The sequence below is a fragment of the Mustela nigripes genome, chromosome 9 (assembly GCF_022355385.1).
Source record: "Mustela nigripes isolate SB6536 chromosome 9, MUSNIG.SB6536, whole genome shotgun sequence".
Classification (NCBI taxonomy): Eukaryota; Metazoa; Chordata; class Mammalia; order Carnivora; family Mustelidae; genus Mustela; species Mustela nigripes.
The window spans coordinates 7,731,446-7,748,081 of NC_081565.1; the positions used below are offsets into that span (position 1 = coordinate 7,731,446).

General features: G+C 57.6%; 1 protein-coding gene across 3 annotated transcripts in view; it reads right to left on the reverse strand.

The window, feature by feature from the left end:
- Positions 1-308: 308 nt before the first annotated feature.
- LRSAM1 (leucine rich repeat and sterile alpha motif containing 1) overlaps positions 309-16,636 on the reverse strand; it is a 39,252-nt gene continuing 22,924 nt past the window's right edge. For 2 of the 3 annotated variants that reach the window (XM_059410770.1, XM_059410771.1), the window contains 11 exons: positions 15,462-15,532; positions 12,889-12,988; positions 11,364-11,451; positions 10,712-10,786; positions 9,268-9,348; positions 7,680-7,775; positions 5,553-5,651; positions 4,767-4,898; positions 3,585-3,666; positions 1,292-1,440; positions 309-917 (listed from right to left, as the gene is read on the reverse strand). In XM_059410770.1, the coding sequence (XP_059266753.1) occupies positions 795-917; positions 1,292-1,440; positions 3,585-3,666; positions 4,767-4,898; positions 5,553-5,651; positions 7,680-7,775; positions 9,268-9,348; positions 10,712-10,786; positions 11,364-11,451; positions 12,889-12,988; positions 15,462-15,532 (1,096 nt within the window). In that variant the 3' untranslated portion in view covers positions 309-794. The remainder of the gene's footprint in view (positions 918-1,291; positions 1,441-3,584; positions 3,667-4,766; positions 4,899-5,552; positions 5,652-7,679; positions 7,776-9,267; positions 9,349-10,711; positions 10,787-11,363; positions 11,452-12,888; positions 12,989-15,461; positions 15,533-16,636) is intronic. The other variant, XM_059410772.1, reaches the window with a different exon arrangement.

A 16,636-nucleotide genomic window follows, 5' to 3' on the forward strand; every position in this document is an offset into this window, starting at 1 on the left:
ACAACAACACACACACACACACCCCAACCTGCTGCTCCGCGGACTCTCCACGCCCTGCACACGCACACGCACACACACACACCCACCCCCAACCTGCTCCGCGGACTCTCCACGCCCTGCTCGGAGCCCGTCGGTCTGTCCCCCTGTAATGAGGGCCGATCTGGATAACTTGGCATTGGGGAAGGCCTCTCCCACCTCTCCCCACTCCCTCTGATTGAGCTAAAGCCCTCCTCCGCTCCCCCAGCCCTCACCCCCTCCTCTGCCCCGGCCCCACCAGGCCCCAGCAGGCCCCAGCGAGGACTCAAGGATCAGGCTGGAGGTGGGTTTACTGACATTCCTGCTTCGGGTCAGGAGAGGCAGATCTGGAGAGCAGAGTCAGGAGGGGCCGGCGTGGACCGTGGCACAAGGCCTGCACTCCGCATGCACCGGCAAGTCCATCTGAGGCCGGCCCATGGCAGTCTGGGGGGGACGCCACACACCCGCTCCGCACTCGGCCAGGGCCCTCCCACACTTCCACCACCCGACAGAGGGGGACGGCACTGTCCTTGTTACCCTGATGAGGACACTTAGGCTCCCGGAGGGCCGCCGAGCGCTGTAACCTGCCACGGTCGGACTGCTGGGAAGTGCCTGAGGCCAGGACCGGCCCCCTCCCCAGCCCAGGTGTGCTTGGACAGGAAGGGGGGCTGCTCCCAGGTCGTGAGGAAGGGCCCTGGGGTGGAGGGGGGTGGTCTCAAGCAGAGCAGGAGTCAGGGTCAGGTGGGCTGGAGCGCGGGGCCCCAGGGGGTGGCTGGGACTCAGCTGTGGTAGAGCCGCAGGCACTGCGCGATCTCCTGGCGGCACAGCGGGCACGTGCGCAGGGGCTGGCAGCACTGGTGACAGCAGCAGACGTGGCCGCAGTTGAGGAAGATCATCTGGGCCTGAGGAGAGACCGTGGGCGCGTCTGGGTCCCGCCCCTGCCTGTCCTCGGTGATGGAGGCCCCGGACCGCCTGCTGTCCCTTACCCTCAGAACCTGCTACCACGGTCCTCACGCCCCATCCCAGGGGCACACGAGTCTCTCCCAGCCACCTCTCTTGCACCCTCCGCGCCTAAGAGCTGCCCAGGAGACCATGGTGGGTCTAACCCGCCCTGCTGCTGGACCTGGAGGCTGTCCTGGAGCACTTCCTCTTGGCAGGACTTCCCCCGAGCAGATAACCGAGGATGTGCTCCTAGCCCGTTCAAGGCTGTTCGGTACAGCCCGCTCGGTAGAGCAAACGGGGCGGGGAGGGGGCAGGGCCACTGCCCCAGACTTACCTCCCGCTCCAGGCACACGACGCATTCCGAGGTCGGCATCTCCAGCTCCACGGGGGGAGCAGACGGGGTCGTGGGCTCGGGAAGCTCCTCGGGGGCAGTGGGCACCTCCAGGGCTCCAAGGGCCTCACCCTTGGGTGGGTTCGGCAGCTCTGTGGGGACCAGAGGGACAGGCTGAGCCAGGGTCATGTCCCCATGATCCCAACCCCGCAGGGGGTCCCCTGGCTCTGCCTGCTGAGTGCAGTGCGCCAAGGTGGGACACTCAGATCCCACAGGAGGGCTAAGGGCCCCCTTATTGCTTCTGAGCCTCATTCCCCATCTGTCAGACAGGAGTGCGGGCTCGCGGGCAGGGCAGGCCACAGTGCTGGTGACCTGGGGCCTCTAACCCCGGACCATTGCCCGGATCCTTCACAGCGACCCTACAGGGAGGCCTTGTCGCTTTCATGGAAGAGCAGCCGTTTGCCGGAGACTAACGGACCCCCCCACCCGCCAACCCCCTGCCACCAGAGCCATGGGGCAGGAGCCCTTGGTAAGGGGCTCTGTTGGGGGACAGGGGCTGTGCTCACAGCTTCTCTACCAGGTCTCCCAGGAGACCACCCAGGAGCCTGGAGAGGAATGAGAAGGCCCCAAGGCTGCCCCTCACCGCCCTAGAGCAGGCATCCCCTGCGCGGGGCCCAAGAGCAGCGCATCAGAATCAGCCCTTACAAACCATCTTTCATGATCACACAACGTACACCACAGCCCTGAGTCCTCTCCATCCCCGACGCCAACCTGATCTCGGTTCAGCTTTTTCCATCTACCCTGTGGTTTGAATTAGGAGTTTTCATAACTGGAAAAGCCTGAAGATTTTCTTTTTTAAAGGCTGTTACAACACTAGGCTTTCTGAAGGTACCATGGTGCCCCCAAGCCATCACTGTAAAGGGTTCTTCCGTGTTTAACGTGACACCAAGCGAGTTCTGGGAGCAGGAAGAGGATGCCAGGACAAGGCCCGCAGGTCCCCCGCCCCTTCCGCAGCCGAGGAGGAGCCGGTCCACTCAGCCTCCCCGCAGCTGGGCGGCGCCAGGAAGAAGCTGTAAGCAGCCTCGATGGGGAAGGACCTGCTGGTCACTTCTGGCTCCTGCTAGCCCTGGGGATATTTTGGGAGATGGTGGGAGGCAACCATCATCTGAGGGGCTCAGAGTGAAGGACGTTTGTCTGCCAGGAGGGGGCCCCCAGCTCCTGATGCCAAACTTACCCGGACTGCAGTGTGACAGGAGGAAGGTAGCAGTGCTGGGGAAAACCGGCAGGGGAGGAAGGGTCCATTTCATACATTACTTGCTATTACAGAACTATTAGTTAAATGCATTTTTTAGGTTGGGCCAATGTCCCTGGAATAAAATTTTCTGGAAAGCTGGAGCCTGTGGACAGGACACAGCCACCGGCCCAGACACCTAGGGACCTCCTCCTCCCCACCAGCAACCAGCTCCTGCCTCACCCCTGCAATCGGCTCTGTCCTGAGCCGCCCCGGCCGGAGACGGCGCTGTCATGGGCTCGCCAGCCCCGCAGCCCAGGCATGCCCTCTCCTTCGGTCCCTGCCCGACTCCCTCCCGTCTCAAGCCCCCTCGGCCTCTTCTCGGGGGAGGCACGAAGCTCAGCGGCCCAGCCATCGGCCAGCTGTGTGCCATTATGGGAAACACATTAACTTCTCCGTTTCCTCCTCCGTCAAATGAGAACAGCAGCAGCCGCCTCACGGGGCTGACACGGCACCACGCCACGGGGCAGGTGCGGTGGTCGGCAAATGCCCAGCGCCTGGGGGGTGCTCAGCCCACGGGAGCCCCTGCCTCCCACATCCACTCCGATGTCAGGACAGCAGCGAGGTTTCCCGGGCCTCCAGACACAGGTAGGAGTGCCTTCACGAGCCACCTTTACCCCTTCGCACGTCATCACAAACATCTTTCCACGTCCACACGGCAGGCCTGCTCCAGGCACAGTGTCAGGCACTGGTATGGCTGCTTTTTCCCTCTGTGCCAGGGCCCGCGGTGTGCGGCTCCCAGTGTCCGTACAGCAGCTTTAGGGAAGGTTATAGGACAGGCACCAGAAGGAAGCTTCTCCCTCTTCCCCTCCACCCCCCACACACCCATTTTTATGGCCTGTTTTTTTCCATTTGGAAAAGCTATTCCTTTAGGAGGAAGCCTTAAGGACTGGCAGGGGCTAGAACCAGCCCTTACATCTCGTCCTGAGACCCAGCCCCCAGCCCCTTGAGCACAGTTCACAGTGAGCCTGGGGCCTCTGCTCAGGAGATGCCCCATACGGGTACCTGGCCGGATCCTGGCTGCGGCCAGCAGCTCCCGCACCCTCCGCAGGATCTCGTGCTGCAGGCCAGCTTCCGAGACGCCCACCTGCCACAGTTCAAGGAAGAGCAAGTTAGGGCCTGGGAGGTGGGCTGGGAGCTCGCTAGCCAGGGCAGAGCCACCAGGACCACCACCTTCCTGGCTTCTGGCACCTTCACCTGGAAATGTGGAGGCCTGGGCCCCCGGGTCAGCATGCGGCAGTGCAGCACCCTAGCTGTGAAGGTGACCAAGGGGCAGGGAGGGACACTGAGACCCCAAAGGGAACACCGGTAAGAGCCATGGTTTAGCATGGGCTTGCCCTGCACTGGGGCAGGGACCCCGCTGATGGCTTCACTTGTGAGACCACACGTCCCCCCGCGACAACAGGGGAGTCAGGACCCACAGTCAGAGTTCACAGGAAGGGGCAGGGAGTTCCCATTGAGACCGAGCTGCTAAGAAGCGGCAGTGTCACAGACCCTCGGGTGACACAGTCCCTGTGTGTGACCCATCAGTTTCTGGGTCAAGGACAGGCCACATGGCAGAGTGACAGACAGCATGGCCTCTGGGACCAGACCACCCATGCTCGAGGCCTGACTGCTGGGTGACATGGGGCAAGCTACCACCTGGCCGTGTCAGCACTTCCTCCTCCGAGAAACGACAAAGAGGATACCCGCCTCACTGGCCTGTTGGGGGGTTGGCATGGGAAAAGCCCTCAGAACAGCGCCTGGCACTGGCGAGTGCTACGGGGCTGTGGGCTGTCCTCGTCATCCGGCTCTTTCGAAGAGTAAAAGAACTAACACAAGCCGGAGTTCAGCCTCCACCCAGGAGGGCCACAGGCTCAGGCAGTGCTGTCCTTAAGAGGGCTGCGAAGGTGGGGGCGGGCCAGGGCCAGACCCGACAACCTCCAAAGACTCGTCCTGGGCCTACAACGTGAAGGTCCAGTGTGAGTGGGGGGCGTAGTCTGGGGTCAGGCAGAGGGTGTGCAGGTTACCCCCAGGGCGCCAGGGACCCACATGGTGGGTGTTCTGGCTTGTGAGGAAGCACGGGGGCCCCGGAACACCGGTTCACGGAAGGCGGCACCCAGAGCAGCAGGAGGGCCAGCTGACCCCAGCGGCCTGGACAGCGGCCTCACTCAGCCCTCCACCTGCCCCAAGGGGCTGCCGCCTCACCTTGGCCAGGTCGGCAGGGCTCATGCGGCTCAGCGTGTCCAGCGAGATGCGGTGGTGGGCGAACAGGGGCAGGTAGTGTTCCGCCGAGAGATCCACCAGGAGGGCGGCCAGCTGGCGCTCCAGGCCCTCCTCCTGCAGGACAGACCCAGGGGAGAAGCTGACCACGCCACCAACATGGCCTCGTTATTTACAGCAACAAATCGAGGCTCTGAACACATGTAATAGAATATACAAAACACTTCCCTGCAACTTTTCCTACAAAAACGATGTGAGCACAGAGATAAAGACGCAAGGAAGTGCATGGCCCATCTACCTGTTCAAATCAACGAGGGCAAATTCAGATACTAAATACTACGCACTTGTTTGGAAACGATAGGATGACCTACTACGTGTGTGGCTGGAGAACTGCCCGTCGTTATGGTTAGGAGAAAAAAAACAGTTTGCCACAACAGTGTGTACAGAAAAGGACTTCATTTGCATTAAAAAACAAAAACCCAGTGTGTGCTGGGGGGCGGGAGGACCCCATCCGTTCTGCCCACGGCGGGGGGGGGGGGGGGGGGGGGGGGGGGGGGGCTCCGGTGGCCCCCCCCCGCCGCTGCGCACACAGGCTCTGCCCCACACCAGAAGGAAGGCACCGCTCTCCCTTTTCTGTCCCCGCCAGGGCCTAGCACAGGACCTGGCACGCTAGTCACCGGAAACGTGAACAGAACGGAAGCAGAAAGCTCGAGCAGCGGGCACCCCGAGGCGCGGGAGGCTCTCCGAGACGGTGGAGGCCAGCATCCTTACCTGCAGCTTCAAGGACAAGGGTTTCTGGTTCAAAAGCCGTTGATACTGAATCAGCCAGTAGTTTTCCTGCTTGGTTTCACTTTTGGCTTCTAACTCTGTCTGCCAAGGACAAAGTCGGCATCATTAGTTATGAGTCAGTTAGTAAAAACTGTAATGACAGTGACGATCGGGACCGAGCCTCCGGCTGGCGGAGTGCACTTGCTTTCGACAGAGAACTGTCGCAGCCACCGCGGTCTCACCACTTAAACTGCTGATCTGGGAAAGGCAGGAAGTGCCTCGACCCCAGCTTCCTGCCGCGAACAATCTCAGCCGGGCACACCTGTGCTTGAGGCCCGACTCTGGGCTCCGGGCGCCTGCCACCAGGCCCTGCGGGCCCCTGCTTGGGCTCACGCTCCAGTGACAAGCAGGGAGAGACACAGGATTCTAAGGACAATATGAGCATCTGGAGTGGGCTTCACCCTTCTGACAGAGCTGGAGAATGACGGACATGCTACTGAAACGGATCCCTTCATTCCGCCGCGCACAAGTAGTCAGCAACGGCTGCTCTGGCCTCACGTGGCTCCAGGTGCTGAGGCCAGTGCCCCGAACCAATGACACAAACAGCATCAGCAGGCGCTACCATTTTCAGGACGCTATGGGCCAGAGCCCGCTATGCACCCAGTTTCCTGAATTCGCCAGCTCCATGTGGGGGTCTGACTTCCAGGGTGAGCAAAGGGAGGTTCAGAGTGATTGGGAACCTGCCCAGGGTCAGGCCAGGACTTGGACCCAGGCCTGTGTTGCTTGGGGAACTGTGCTCTGAGCAAGCAAGGATTGCAGCCACACCCTGGGGGCCAGAGAAGATGTGGGCATTGAGATTTCTGCACAGGCCTTGGGGACCAACTGTCCTCTGGTCATCCCTCCCAGACCTTGCCGAGCTGTGGCCCTCCGAAGGTTGTGGACACAGCTCTCTTCTGGTGCCCATGACCCTGTCAAGACCTGCTGAGGTGAGGCTTCCTCCCCTGGGTGATGAGTGCTCTGAGGGCCCTGGAGGGCGGGAGCACAGGCCAGAGCACACGGCCACTGACGCGCCATGCTAACGTGTGTTGGCGTGTTAATATGGTTTGCAGGCGACGGCAGCAGGGCACCACGAGCAATGGGCAGCTTCTGATCGGCCCACACACACCACAGGGGCTAGTGTGGGGCTATGAAGCTGGTCTCACTCTTCCCTGCTCTCTGCACAGGGTTCCGCCCACAACGGAGCTCAGAGACGACCTGGAGCCCTAATGACACCATAGGATTGACAGCCTGAGCCCTGGACTCTGTCCCCAGTGCTCCGATGCACACGGGGTCTGGAGGAAATGATCCCCACCTGCTCCCTCTAAATGGGGCTCTGCCACCCTGACAATGTACCAGAGTCAAACCCACTTGGGTACAGCCTGTCAAAAGCTTATGAGACAGGGGCGCCTGGGTGGCTCAGTGGGTTAAAGCCTCTGCCTTCAGCTCAGGTCATGGTCCCAGGGTCCTGGGATCGAGCCCCACATCGGGCTGTCTGCTCGGCGGGGAGCCTGCTTCCCCTCCTGCTCTCTCTGGCTGCCTCTCTGCCTACTTGTGATCTCTGTCAAATAAATACAAATCTTAAAAAAAAAAAAAAAAAAAAAAAAGCTTACGAAACAGCCTGCCCTTGACACAAAGTTCTCTCCCGGGCATTGGTTTAGAATAAATACTCATGACTGCTCTTGATACTTAGCTACAAAGACAGAGAGCATTCCTTAGAAAAGTAAAGAGCTGGAAGTAGTCTGAATGTTTGGCACCGGGCTAGGGTGGCCCCCCCGAATGCAGCCAGGAAGCACGTAGAGGACATGTGAGGGACATGACGAGAACGGATGCAAATGAGCGGGTTCGGAGCGCGTGCCCTCTTATGTTTACAGGGCACACGTGTGTGCAGCTGTAAATATGCATCGTGGGGCTCAGAAAACAATCAGAACGTCAGCATCAGAGAACTCCCAGAAGAGTCGTTCCTTCGTGTGTCCCATCTTTTCTTTGATGAGCAACTGTTACTCAAATAACAAAAGCACCTCTAAGAATGGCGAGAAGGTGTGGGGGGAAAGCGAACCCATGTGTGATATGGAACACAGAAGCCAAGCGCACCAGAATTTCCCGGAGCTCTTCCTCTCGCCGCGTCTTTTCCTTGAGCAGCTGCTGGAGCAGGGAGCTCAGGGCCCAGCGCTGCTCGGCGATCACCTCCTGCAACATAAGAGCACGCCCAGTGCCGCTGGAAGCTCACCGCTCTGGAGCCAGTAGCACCCCCGCCAGCGGGTGGCGGGATCCCCCCCTTCATTTCCCAGAAGGCAGCTGGGATCCCACAGTGGGTCCAACTCAACTAGGCAGAGGGTTGGGGGACAGAGGCGAGGGGCCCCATTGCCCGGGCATCCCCTCCTCATGTTCATCCCGTGGGGGTCAGGCCAGGTGTGGGATCTAGTGACCGATGACAATGGAATGGTAAGAAACAGCAAACAAAGGCAATGACAAGCCGCAGGTACATGACTGCAATCTCACGGACTACAGAGCATGTGGGCGGAAGCACAGGCAAGGAGGGTTGGCGTGTCACCCAACGTGGGTCTGGAAGGTTCTACCCAGATGGAGGCACATGCAAACTGGAGTGTGGTCCTCACTTGTGTCCTCACTTGTTTCTTACTCTTAGAAACCCATGGAGGCCCCCACATGGGAGCCCCACAAGCTCTGACAGGCAGGGGACATGGGCACCTGCCAAGCACGGGGCTGCATCTTCTCTGATAGCTCCCCCTCCCCTCATCTCTAAGACCATGGCAAGGCTCACAAAGGGCTTTGCATTGGCTAGCTCGCCCCAGTGTGATGGCCCTAGGACACAGGCTGGGCCTGGAAGAGGAGTTCCTGTTGTGGAAGGGAGAAATGGAGGCCTAGGAGGGGAAGTGACCAGCCTTGGGTCACATAGCACATCTGTGGCAGACCTGAGACTAGGATCATAGACCTTGGCACACTTTCACTGAGTTGAGAAGCCATGGGACAATTCAAGACTTCTCTGCTGAGGACAGACAGACACAGGGACAGACAGAAGGCTCTGCTCAGAAGCCTGATATGGGGCCCAGGTCCTCCCACACCATTGATCCGTCTGCTTTCCAACATGTGGGCGGAGATCAAAGCAGGGCAAGGTCCAGCCCTCTTTCCCCACCTGCCCAGGACACACAGCTTGACTACAAAGAACAAAGCCCAGGTCCCAGACATGCAGTCCAGAATGCCGCCTGCTGGGCCCTGCCACCCCCACGCTCTATAAGCAGGACCCCCAGGCAGAGCTCCCAGAGAAGCCACCTGCAGGGAGTGACACAGTAACAGCTGGGCCCTCTCCTCCAGACATCCTTGGGACACCAAGAAAGCTCCTTCCCCAGAGAAGGTCAGCCCGTGAGTTGAACCTGCACCCCAGAAGCATGGCTTAAAGACACGGGGAGTTCAGCAGTGACCCTGCTTCAAAACAAAGAAAAGGCAGAGATGGAGACGGGCCTGGGTGAGCCTTGGCAATGAATCCCTCCTTCCTCTGACCCTCCTGCTGAGCAACAGGCTGCCCCGACCCTAACGTTGGCCTGCGCTGGGCTCGCCCCCCAGGCTGTGCTCCCATCATAGCCACAGAGGAGCCTGCCTGCCTGCTGGGGAGCACTGCGGGGAGGGAGGCAGGGAGGAGGGGCAGGCTGGGAGCCCTACATACCTGGAGTGCCTCTGTGTCCAGGGACTTCCTCTTTACCTCCAGCTGTGTCAGCTGCAATAACTCAGTTTCTATTAACTTAATCTAAACAGAAGACGAAACAGGGTTTTTTTATTCACATTAAGCAAAGTTCAAATCTGTGCTGCTCTCTGAAGGCTAAGTGGAGTCTAAGAGACCTTTTGGGGGTGGGGGCTGGGAATGAAGGGGACTGGGGTGCCTTGGGAACCCCCTCAGCGGGGCTTTAAAAGAATTAGTTGTTTCAGGGCCCTAGTGCTTGGGCAGGGCATGGACAGGCCTGGCCTTAGAGGGCCCATTCCAGGGAGGCTCACGGCTTATGGAATTGAGATGGTCCTGCCTTTAAGGTTCAGACCAGAGTGCAGAATGGACATGGGTCCTCACAGAGCCTGGCACTTGCTGGAGCCTCTCGCTTCCTCTAACTGCCATCACAGAGGAGAGCAGAGGTGTAATGGACTGAGAATAGCGATGGCGGCAGCTGATGCTTCCAGAACATTCTGTGTGCAAGGCTCGTGCTGTGTACTTCATCTGTGTCATGTCATCGAGTCTCCCCTAGTTATTAGCAGGTATTATTGCCTCCATTTTACAGATGAGGAAACGGAGGCTCAGAGAGGTTAAGTAACTTCAAGGACACAGAGCAGGTTGGTGAGGGAGCCCTTTCCCAGGCTTCTCCCAGCTCGGGGGCTGAAGGGGAACGGTTGGCCAGCTGCGTCAGAACCACCCAGAGGGCGGATGTCTGGGGTCAGACCCCACAGCCAGTGACTTCTCCACCCTGAGCCTGTGACCCTCTGGCCCTTGCCCCTAAGTTCCTATGGCCCCACCAACCCTGGTCAGAGGAATGAGCTTCATGTCCGGCAAGGTGGGATTGAAATTAAAGAGGGGAAGAAAAAGGTTAAGTTGGTTTGGGCCAAAAAAAGAGAAAAGAATACAAAGAAAAAAAACCATGCGAAAACGTAAAATTCAAAGTGTGCTGAAGAGGACGCGATGAGCATTCCCGCAGCCTGAAAGCTCCCTCCGTCTCCAGCCCTCAGGAAAGCCCAGGGGGCCCAACACAGCCGGGTCAGCGGCAGAGCCCAGACCAGAGCACAGCTCCCTCCGGGCGAGGCGGCCTCCCCTGCCCGCCCGGTGAGACACCCCACCAGCCCAGGCTCCCTGGGTTCAGAGCTGATGGAGGCCGCCAGGGTGGAGCTGACTGCATGCCCGGGCGAGGGGCTCCTGCCTGGGGCCCGGTGGACGCAGGGGCTGCCCAAGCAGTGGCCCACGGGCATCCTGAGAAGGAGCGGAACCCGTTACACTGCAGGGGTGGTGCGGGGTTGGGTGAGGGGGATGGCTGAGCTGGCGCGTGAGAAGGCCAGTCTGCAGTCTGGGAAAACACGCAGGGGGCCAGTGGCGGCCAGTGGCGGCCAGTGGCGGCCGCACCCCCAACCCTCACCTGGTTCCTGATCTGCCGGTGCATCAGGTCTTTCTTCACCTGGAGGGCCTCAAACGCGGCCTTCTGCATGGCGCTCTGCAATGGAGACCCTGGTCGGCGGCTGCCCGGGGCCTCGCGTTCCCAGGGGCCCGGGCCGGGGGCAAACCCACAATGTGCTCAGAATCCTTTAGGGAAGACCTCTCTGTCTCAGAGGGAACGTAACTCCTCAGCTCACTTGTTCACATTCTAGAAATAACCCCTGTGCAAGGCTTCCTAGCGCTGGACACTAGGTTCTCTGGCACAGAACTTCCGCACGGGGGGTGCGGTGCCTTCACTGCCCTGTTTCACGAGGAAGGCGAGGGGCCCAGAGGGGCGCCGTCTGGAAGCGAGAAGTCGAAAGGCCCTAGACGCTCTCCTGTGGGCTCCGTCTCCACGGAGTGATCACCACGTCCTGCCCCGAAGTCCTCACGAGGGAGGCTTGTCTAGATCTCAGAGGCCAGAAAACCACCCTGCTCGCTCCCTCCTCTCCTGAGGGTCTGCCAGTTCTAAACATACTAAGCCTCTTGGGTCTTCTAAGCTGAGGACAGGGCTCCATGCAGACTTTCCATGTTCTGCCTCTGGCTCCCTGTGCCCGTCTCGAGCCCCTCCGCTCACGCCCTGGGCAAGGGCTCACCTCCTGCAGGATCTGGCTGATGGCTTTGTTCTGATCCATCTGCTGCCATGACAGAATCTGCTGGAACCGCTCATCCATTTCGGCCATGCTGCCAGAAAGACAGCAAATTAGTTCACGCTCTGAACGTTTTCTGAGCATCTACCAAGTGCCAGGAACCTTGGAGATCAAGATAAACCAGGTACTCATTCAATAATAATAAGAAGCACCTGCTGGGGGCTGCCTCCTGGGCCAGGCACAGACATGGAGTCTGTCTTAGAAGGCAGGAGACAGACTCGGTGTGTCTAGCTCCTCTCATCCACCCCTCCATCGGAATCCCCTCTATGGTCGGTGCCCTTTGAAGTGGTGGCCTGCCTTCGGCCCTCGCACCTCCACCAGCAAGGAGCTCATGACCTCCCAGGTGGCCACTTGGACTGAGAGAGCTGCACCTGGGACAGCGACATCCATGCCCCACCCGACACCCCCAGCATCTTCCACCTCAGCCATGGGTCTGCTCTTAGATCCTGGAACAAATCTAGTAATTTTGGCACAAAAATCCAAATCTTGAAGCCCCACGTAGGTCCATACTTTGGCACATTCTTGGTTTTGAGTTTGTTTCGTAATAATAGTTGTTATTTATTGGCCCCCTTTGTGGCAAACACCATGCTCGCTAAACCCTCTAACCACTCCAGGGGGAGGTACTGGGACTTATCCCAATTTTTCTGATAAGAAAATTGAGGCGCAGAAGAGAAATGGACTGACCCAACACTTCAGTTACAGAAGGGGAAACCTGAGACCAGGTCTATCTGCCGCCAGGGCCCGCACTAAGCTTCGTATTCTACCACCAGGAAAGGAAGAAAGTCCCCACACGTGTGAGGACACAGGGAGGCTGACAGCTGTGCCTATCACCTAGACAGGGGGAGAAACACCAGGGCTCCTGGCCTGTCTCTGAAGCACCAAGAGCTCTTCTCCTCTCCACCTGGCTGTGCCAACACGTGTGGCTTCTTCAACAGACTGACCCACAGTGATGCAGTGAACTTGGCCAGCCAGACCCAGAGCTGTCACCCGCGTGAAAGCAACCTCTCACCATCCCCTCCAGGGCATGCCGCCCCCGGCCTTTGCAGACCCTCGGAGGTCAAGGTGTGCACCATGGTCAAGAGCACACTTCCACTCTGCCTGGCTTTGAACCCCAGCTCTGCCACCTGCTGGCTGGGCTTCCGTGGGTGTGTCATAGAGTCTCTCTGAGCCTGAGCTGTGGTGGCAAAACAGGGCTAATGACACGGTCCCTCAGAAAGTCAGCAGGCCAACACACAGCCCTTGGCCCAGTGCCTGGCTCACAGGAAGTGCAGAAAGTGGGAGTGACTGCTGTCACGTTACCAGCTGCTGACCCAATCGTGGGGTCCAGGTCCATGAGGAGACATGAAGAGCAGTCACCACTTGCCCGACGCACGACCAAGGTTGGGGCAGGGATCGCAATGCCCAGCGCTCACCCCACGGTTCTGGGCCCCGAGCTGGTGCCCCCAACCCAGGAAGCCTGTCCTTACCTTACCTGGAACAGGCCTGCTGGACCAAGCTCTGCCTCTGAGACTCGTAGGCCATCTGGACGAGCCGGCTCTTACAGCTCTCGGTCAGCATCTGCTGCATGGCGGCTGAGGAGACAGGGGGTGGGGTTGAGGGCCACGGCTCCTGGGGACCTCGGTGGGTTCACCTCATCACCCACCCCACAGTCACCCTTAAAAAACACTTTTTAAAAAAAAGATTTGAGGGGCGCCTGGGTGGCTCAGTGGGTTAAGCCGCTGCCTTCAGCTCGGCTCATGATCTCAGGGTCCTGGGATCGAGTCCCGCATCGGGCTCTCTGCTTGGCAGGGAGCCTGCTTCCTCCTCTCTCTCTCTGCCTGCCTCTCTGCCTGCTTGTGATCTCTGTCTGTCAAATAAATAAATAAAATCTTAAAAAAAAAAAAAAAGATTTGAGAGAGGGAGAGGGAGAGCGTGCACGCATGCGAGCAGGAGAGGGGCAGAGGGGGTGGCAGAGAGGACCCCCCAGCAGACTTTCTGCTGAGCACGGAGCCCAATGTGGGACTTGATCTCACGACCCAGAGATCATAACCTGAGCTAAAACCAAGAGGCAGATGCTTAACTGACTGAGCCACCCAGGCGTTGCCCCTCCGCCCTGCCAAAATTTTTAAACTGTGGAAGTAACTTAAGCTTGAAAAGGCTAATTATAAAACACCAAGCAGCACACACACAAAATCTTCTATAATCTTATCACCCAGAGGTACTGTGATATATGTTCTTCTAGTCAATTTCTAACGCATATTTATGCATTTTTTAAAAAATTGGAATGAAAAACTGAAAGCAGACAACTCAGCAGGTTTCCGTACACCCACGGTCAGAGCAGTGGGAGTCACAAACACCAGAAGGTGGAAACAACCCAAGTGTTCATGAACAGACGGATGAACAAGTTGGGGGGTAGGGAGGAGGCACACAGATGGAATATTACTCAGCCTTCAAAAAGGAAAATTCTGGCCCCTGCTGAGCAGGGATGAACCCTGAGGACATTCTGCTGAGTCAAAGAAACCCGTCGTGAAATGACAAATACTGCAAATACTGTAGGGTCTTGCTTATGAGGGTTATTTAGTGTTATCAGATTTGGTGAGACAGAAAGCGGAATGGGGTCCTACGTAGGCTGGGGGAGGGGGATGGAGCATCTGTTTATCGGGGACAGAACTGCGGTCAGGCAGATGAGGCTCTGGGCCTGGACAGTGGCAGCCGCTCAGCAATGTGGGTGTGCTTTGGGCCTCAGAATTGCACGACTGCAAGTGGTTAAAGCAGCAGAGTTTAGGTCATGTATTTAACCTGACAAAAAAAATCACGATGTGACCACACTGACCACACCACTTCTCACTTTTCGAGACTGCCTCCCCACGTGCACGTGGCTGTGTGAGGCACTGGCCACAGGTTCCTGTAGGACACGGATCACCAAGGTTTAGAGAATGCTCTATTTGGGGCGTTTGGTCTCTTTTGCAATTATTAAACGATAAACGTCCTTGCTCAAACATCCTTATGCAATTAGAATATTTCCTAAGATTAATTTTTGAAAGAGCACAGTTTTAAGGCTGTGAATGACAGGAGTTACCCTTTCTGCCCTCCAGAAAGATCCTGCTGATTCATATTCCCTTTGGCAGGGCCCAGGACAGCCCGATACCATACATCCTCAACAAGGGTTATTACCTTCTCTTGACTTTATGTCGTTTTTATGGAAATTTATTTTAGTCATAAAAATAGTACATGATCACTTTTGAAAAGCTACGCAATAAGGAAGCTTGAAAAGGTGAAAACAAAAGTCCTCGGTACTGACACTATTCCTAATCACTCGATTTATTAGTAAACATCCTTTTGGAGATGCAGACACAGTTTTTCTTTCTAAATGGTGGATAACAGGGACCTTAAAATAAGGACATTGATGACACCTCATCGGGAGGGAGTGAGAGGAAGTGGTGTACGCACGGGGTTTGGCACAGGGCCTGGCGCACAGTATCCTGCCGCGCCCGGCTCCAGTATCCAGGCTCGGGAGGACAGGGGCCAGCCAAGAAGAATTATTCCTTATTTTAAAAAAGGAGGAACAGACTCCTGATTTCCTTGGCACACGGCTTGATGCTTTCAGCGCTCAAGATCAGATAGGGAGCCCCTCCCGCCACCATCAACTGTGGACACAGTGTGGTACCCCAGGACCACTTCTTGGGAATGGCCAGATAGGGAGCTCCGGGCGACAGAGGAGGGGCCGACACACCTCTTGATAATAGAAACCCTCCAGCCTCTCCGAAGTGCCCACTCAGTGCCAGGCAGCACAGCATCTGACCCTCAAAATGACCCAAAATGAGAATTACTGTTCTCCCCATTTCGCAGATAAAAACACAGAGGCTCGAAGGAGTTAGGGACCAATAGTGGCCCCGAGGTCATATGGCTTGCTCTGGGTTGAGCCTGACCTCAGGGCCCTCCTGGACTTCACTGCCCCGTCTCGAGCCCATAGTACCTGACCTACAGGGAGAAGGTGGCCTCCCCCCGCCGCCTCCCGAGTCAGACAAGCTCTGTTCCCAGGACCCTACACCCCTCCCCACTCACAGGCAATCTCACGTCTCCGCAGGTTCTCTGTCTCCTCTTGGGTTATGGACATCAACTGCTCCATCCTTATTCTAGGAACAAAAAAATTAATAAAATCCATCCATTTACTCAGCAGATGTAACACTTCTGACAGGGAATCCCATCAGAGCAACGCCACCTTCTCGGGGAAGTCCTCCTGGCTGAGCCCACCCAGACAAGCTCCTGCCGCACCCCGCCCCACCCCGGCTCGCCGGCAGCCCTGCATCAAGACCTGAGCATTCCCTTTGGAAAACGGGCAAAGGACAAAAATGGCCACTTCACGGATGCTTAAATACAAGTGACCCGTAACCACCCAGAAAGAGGCGTCCATCACGGATAACCAATCTCGCCCACAGGCTGGGGGGCGGGGAGCACTGAGCACCGGGGCAGCCTGAGAGGAGCAAGAACCGGCGAAGTGTCTTCTGGAAGGCAGTGAAGCAAGACCCATCAGAAGGTTGTCTGAACATTTCCTCCACAAATACTCATATCAATACCTCTGGGTATGTTTAGGAGATAGTCACTAGAATAGTGGTGGTCGCTATGAAACTCTGGGAACTCACATGTCACAGACGACTAATTCAGGTACAATCACACAATAAATAGCCTACAGCTATTGGGAACAAGGCTGCTGGCGGGGAGATACACCCATGATACAGAAAATGAATGTTAAGAAGCTATTGCGTGGTGGCTGTGTCCCCCTGGTAAGCTAGTCCTCGTGGCGCAGACGGAACCGCTCTCTGAAGGGGTATGCTTGGTTGAAAGCAGCATCTGAGCACCTCTGCCTCCAGCCCAGGCCCATGGGCTGCTCAAGGGAAGGTCACAATGACACGCACCGTGGCCCTGACCGCTCTCAGCTCCCGCAGCACCATGGCTGAAGGGGCCAGGTCAGGGGACCACCCTGCTGTTCTTCCCAAACGGCCAGGGGCCTGGAAGGCCGGCATAGGGACTGCAGCAGGGCCCACACTGCTATTCTGGGATTCCTGGGAACTAGAAGATTCTGGATTCCAGATAATCCCGCAGGGGAGAGGGGAAAGTCGAAAGGGAGCTCTTCCTTCTCAGCTACCCTTTCCTAAAGCGGTGTGTCTCGATAAACCTGGAAACACGGAAAACACAACTGAAAAAACCCAAAGATCACCGCCTCTAATTTCTGCCTCTTG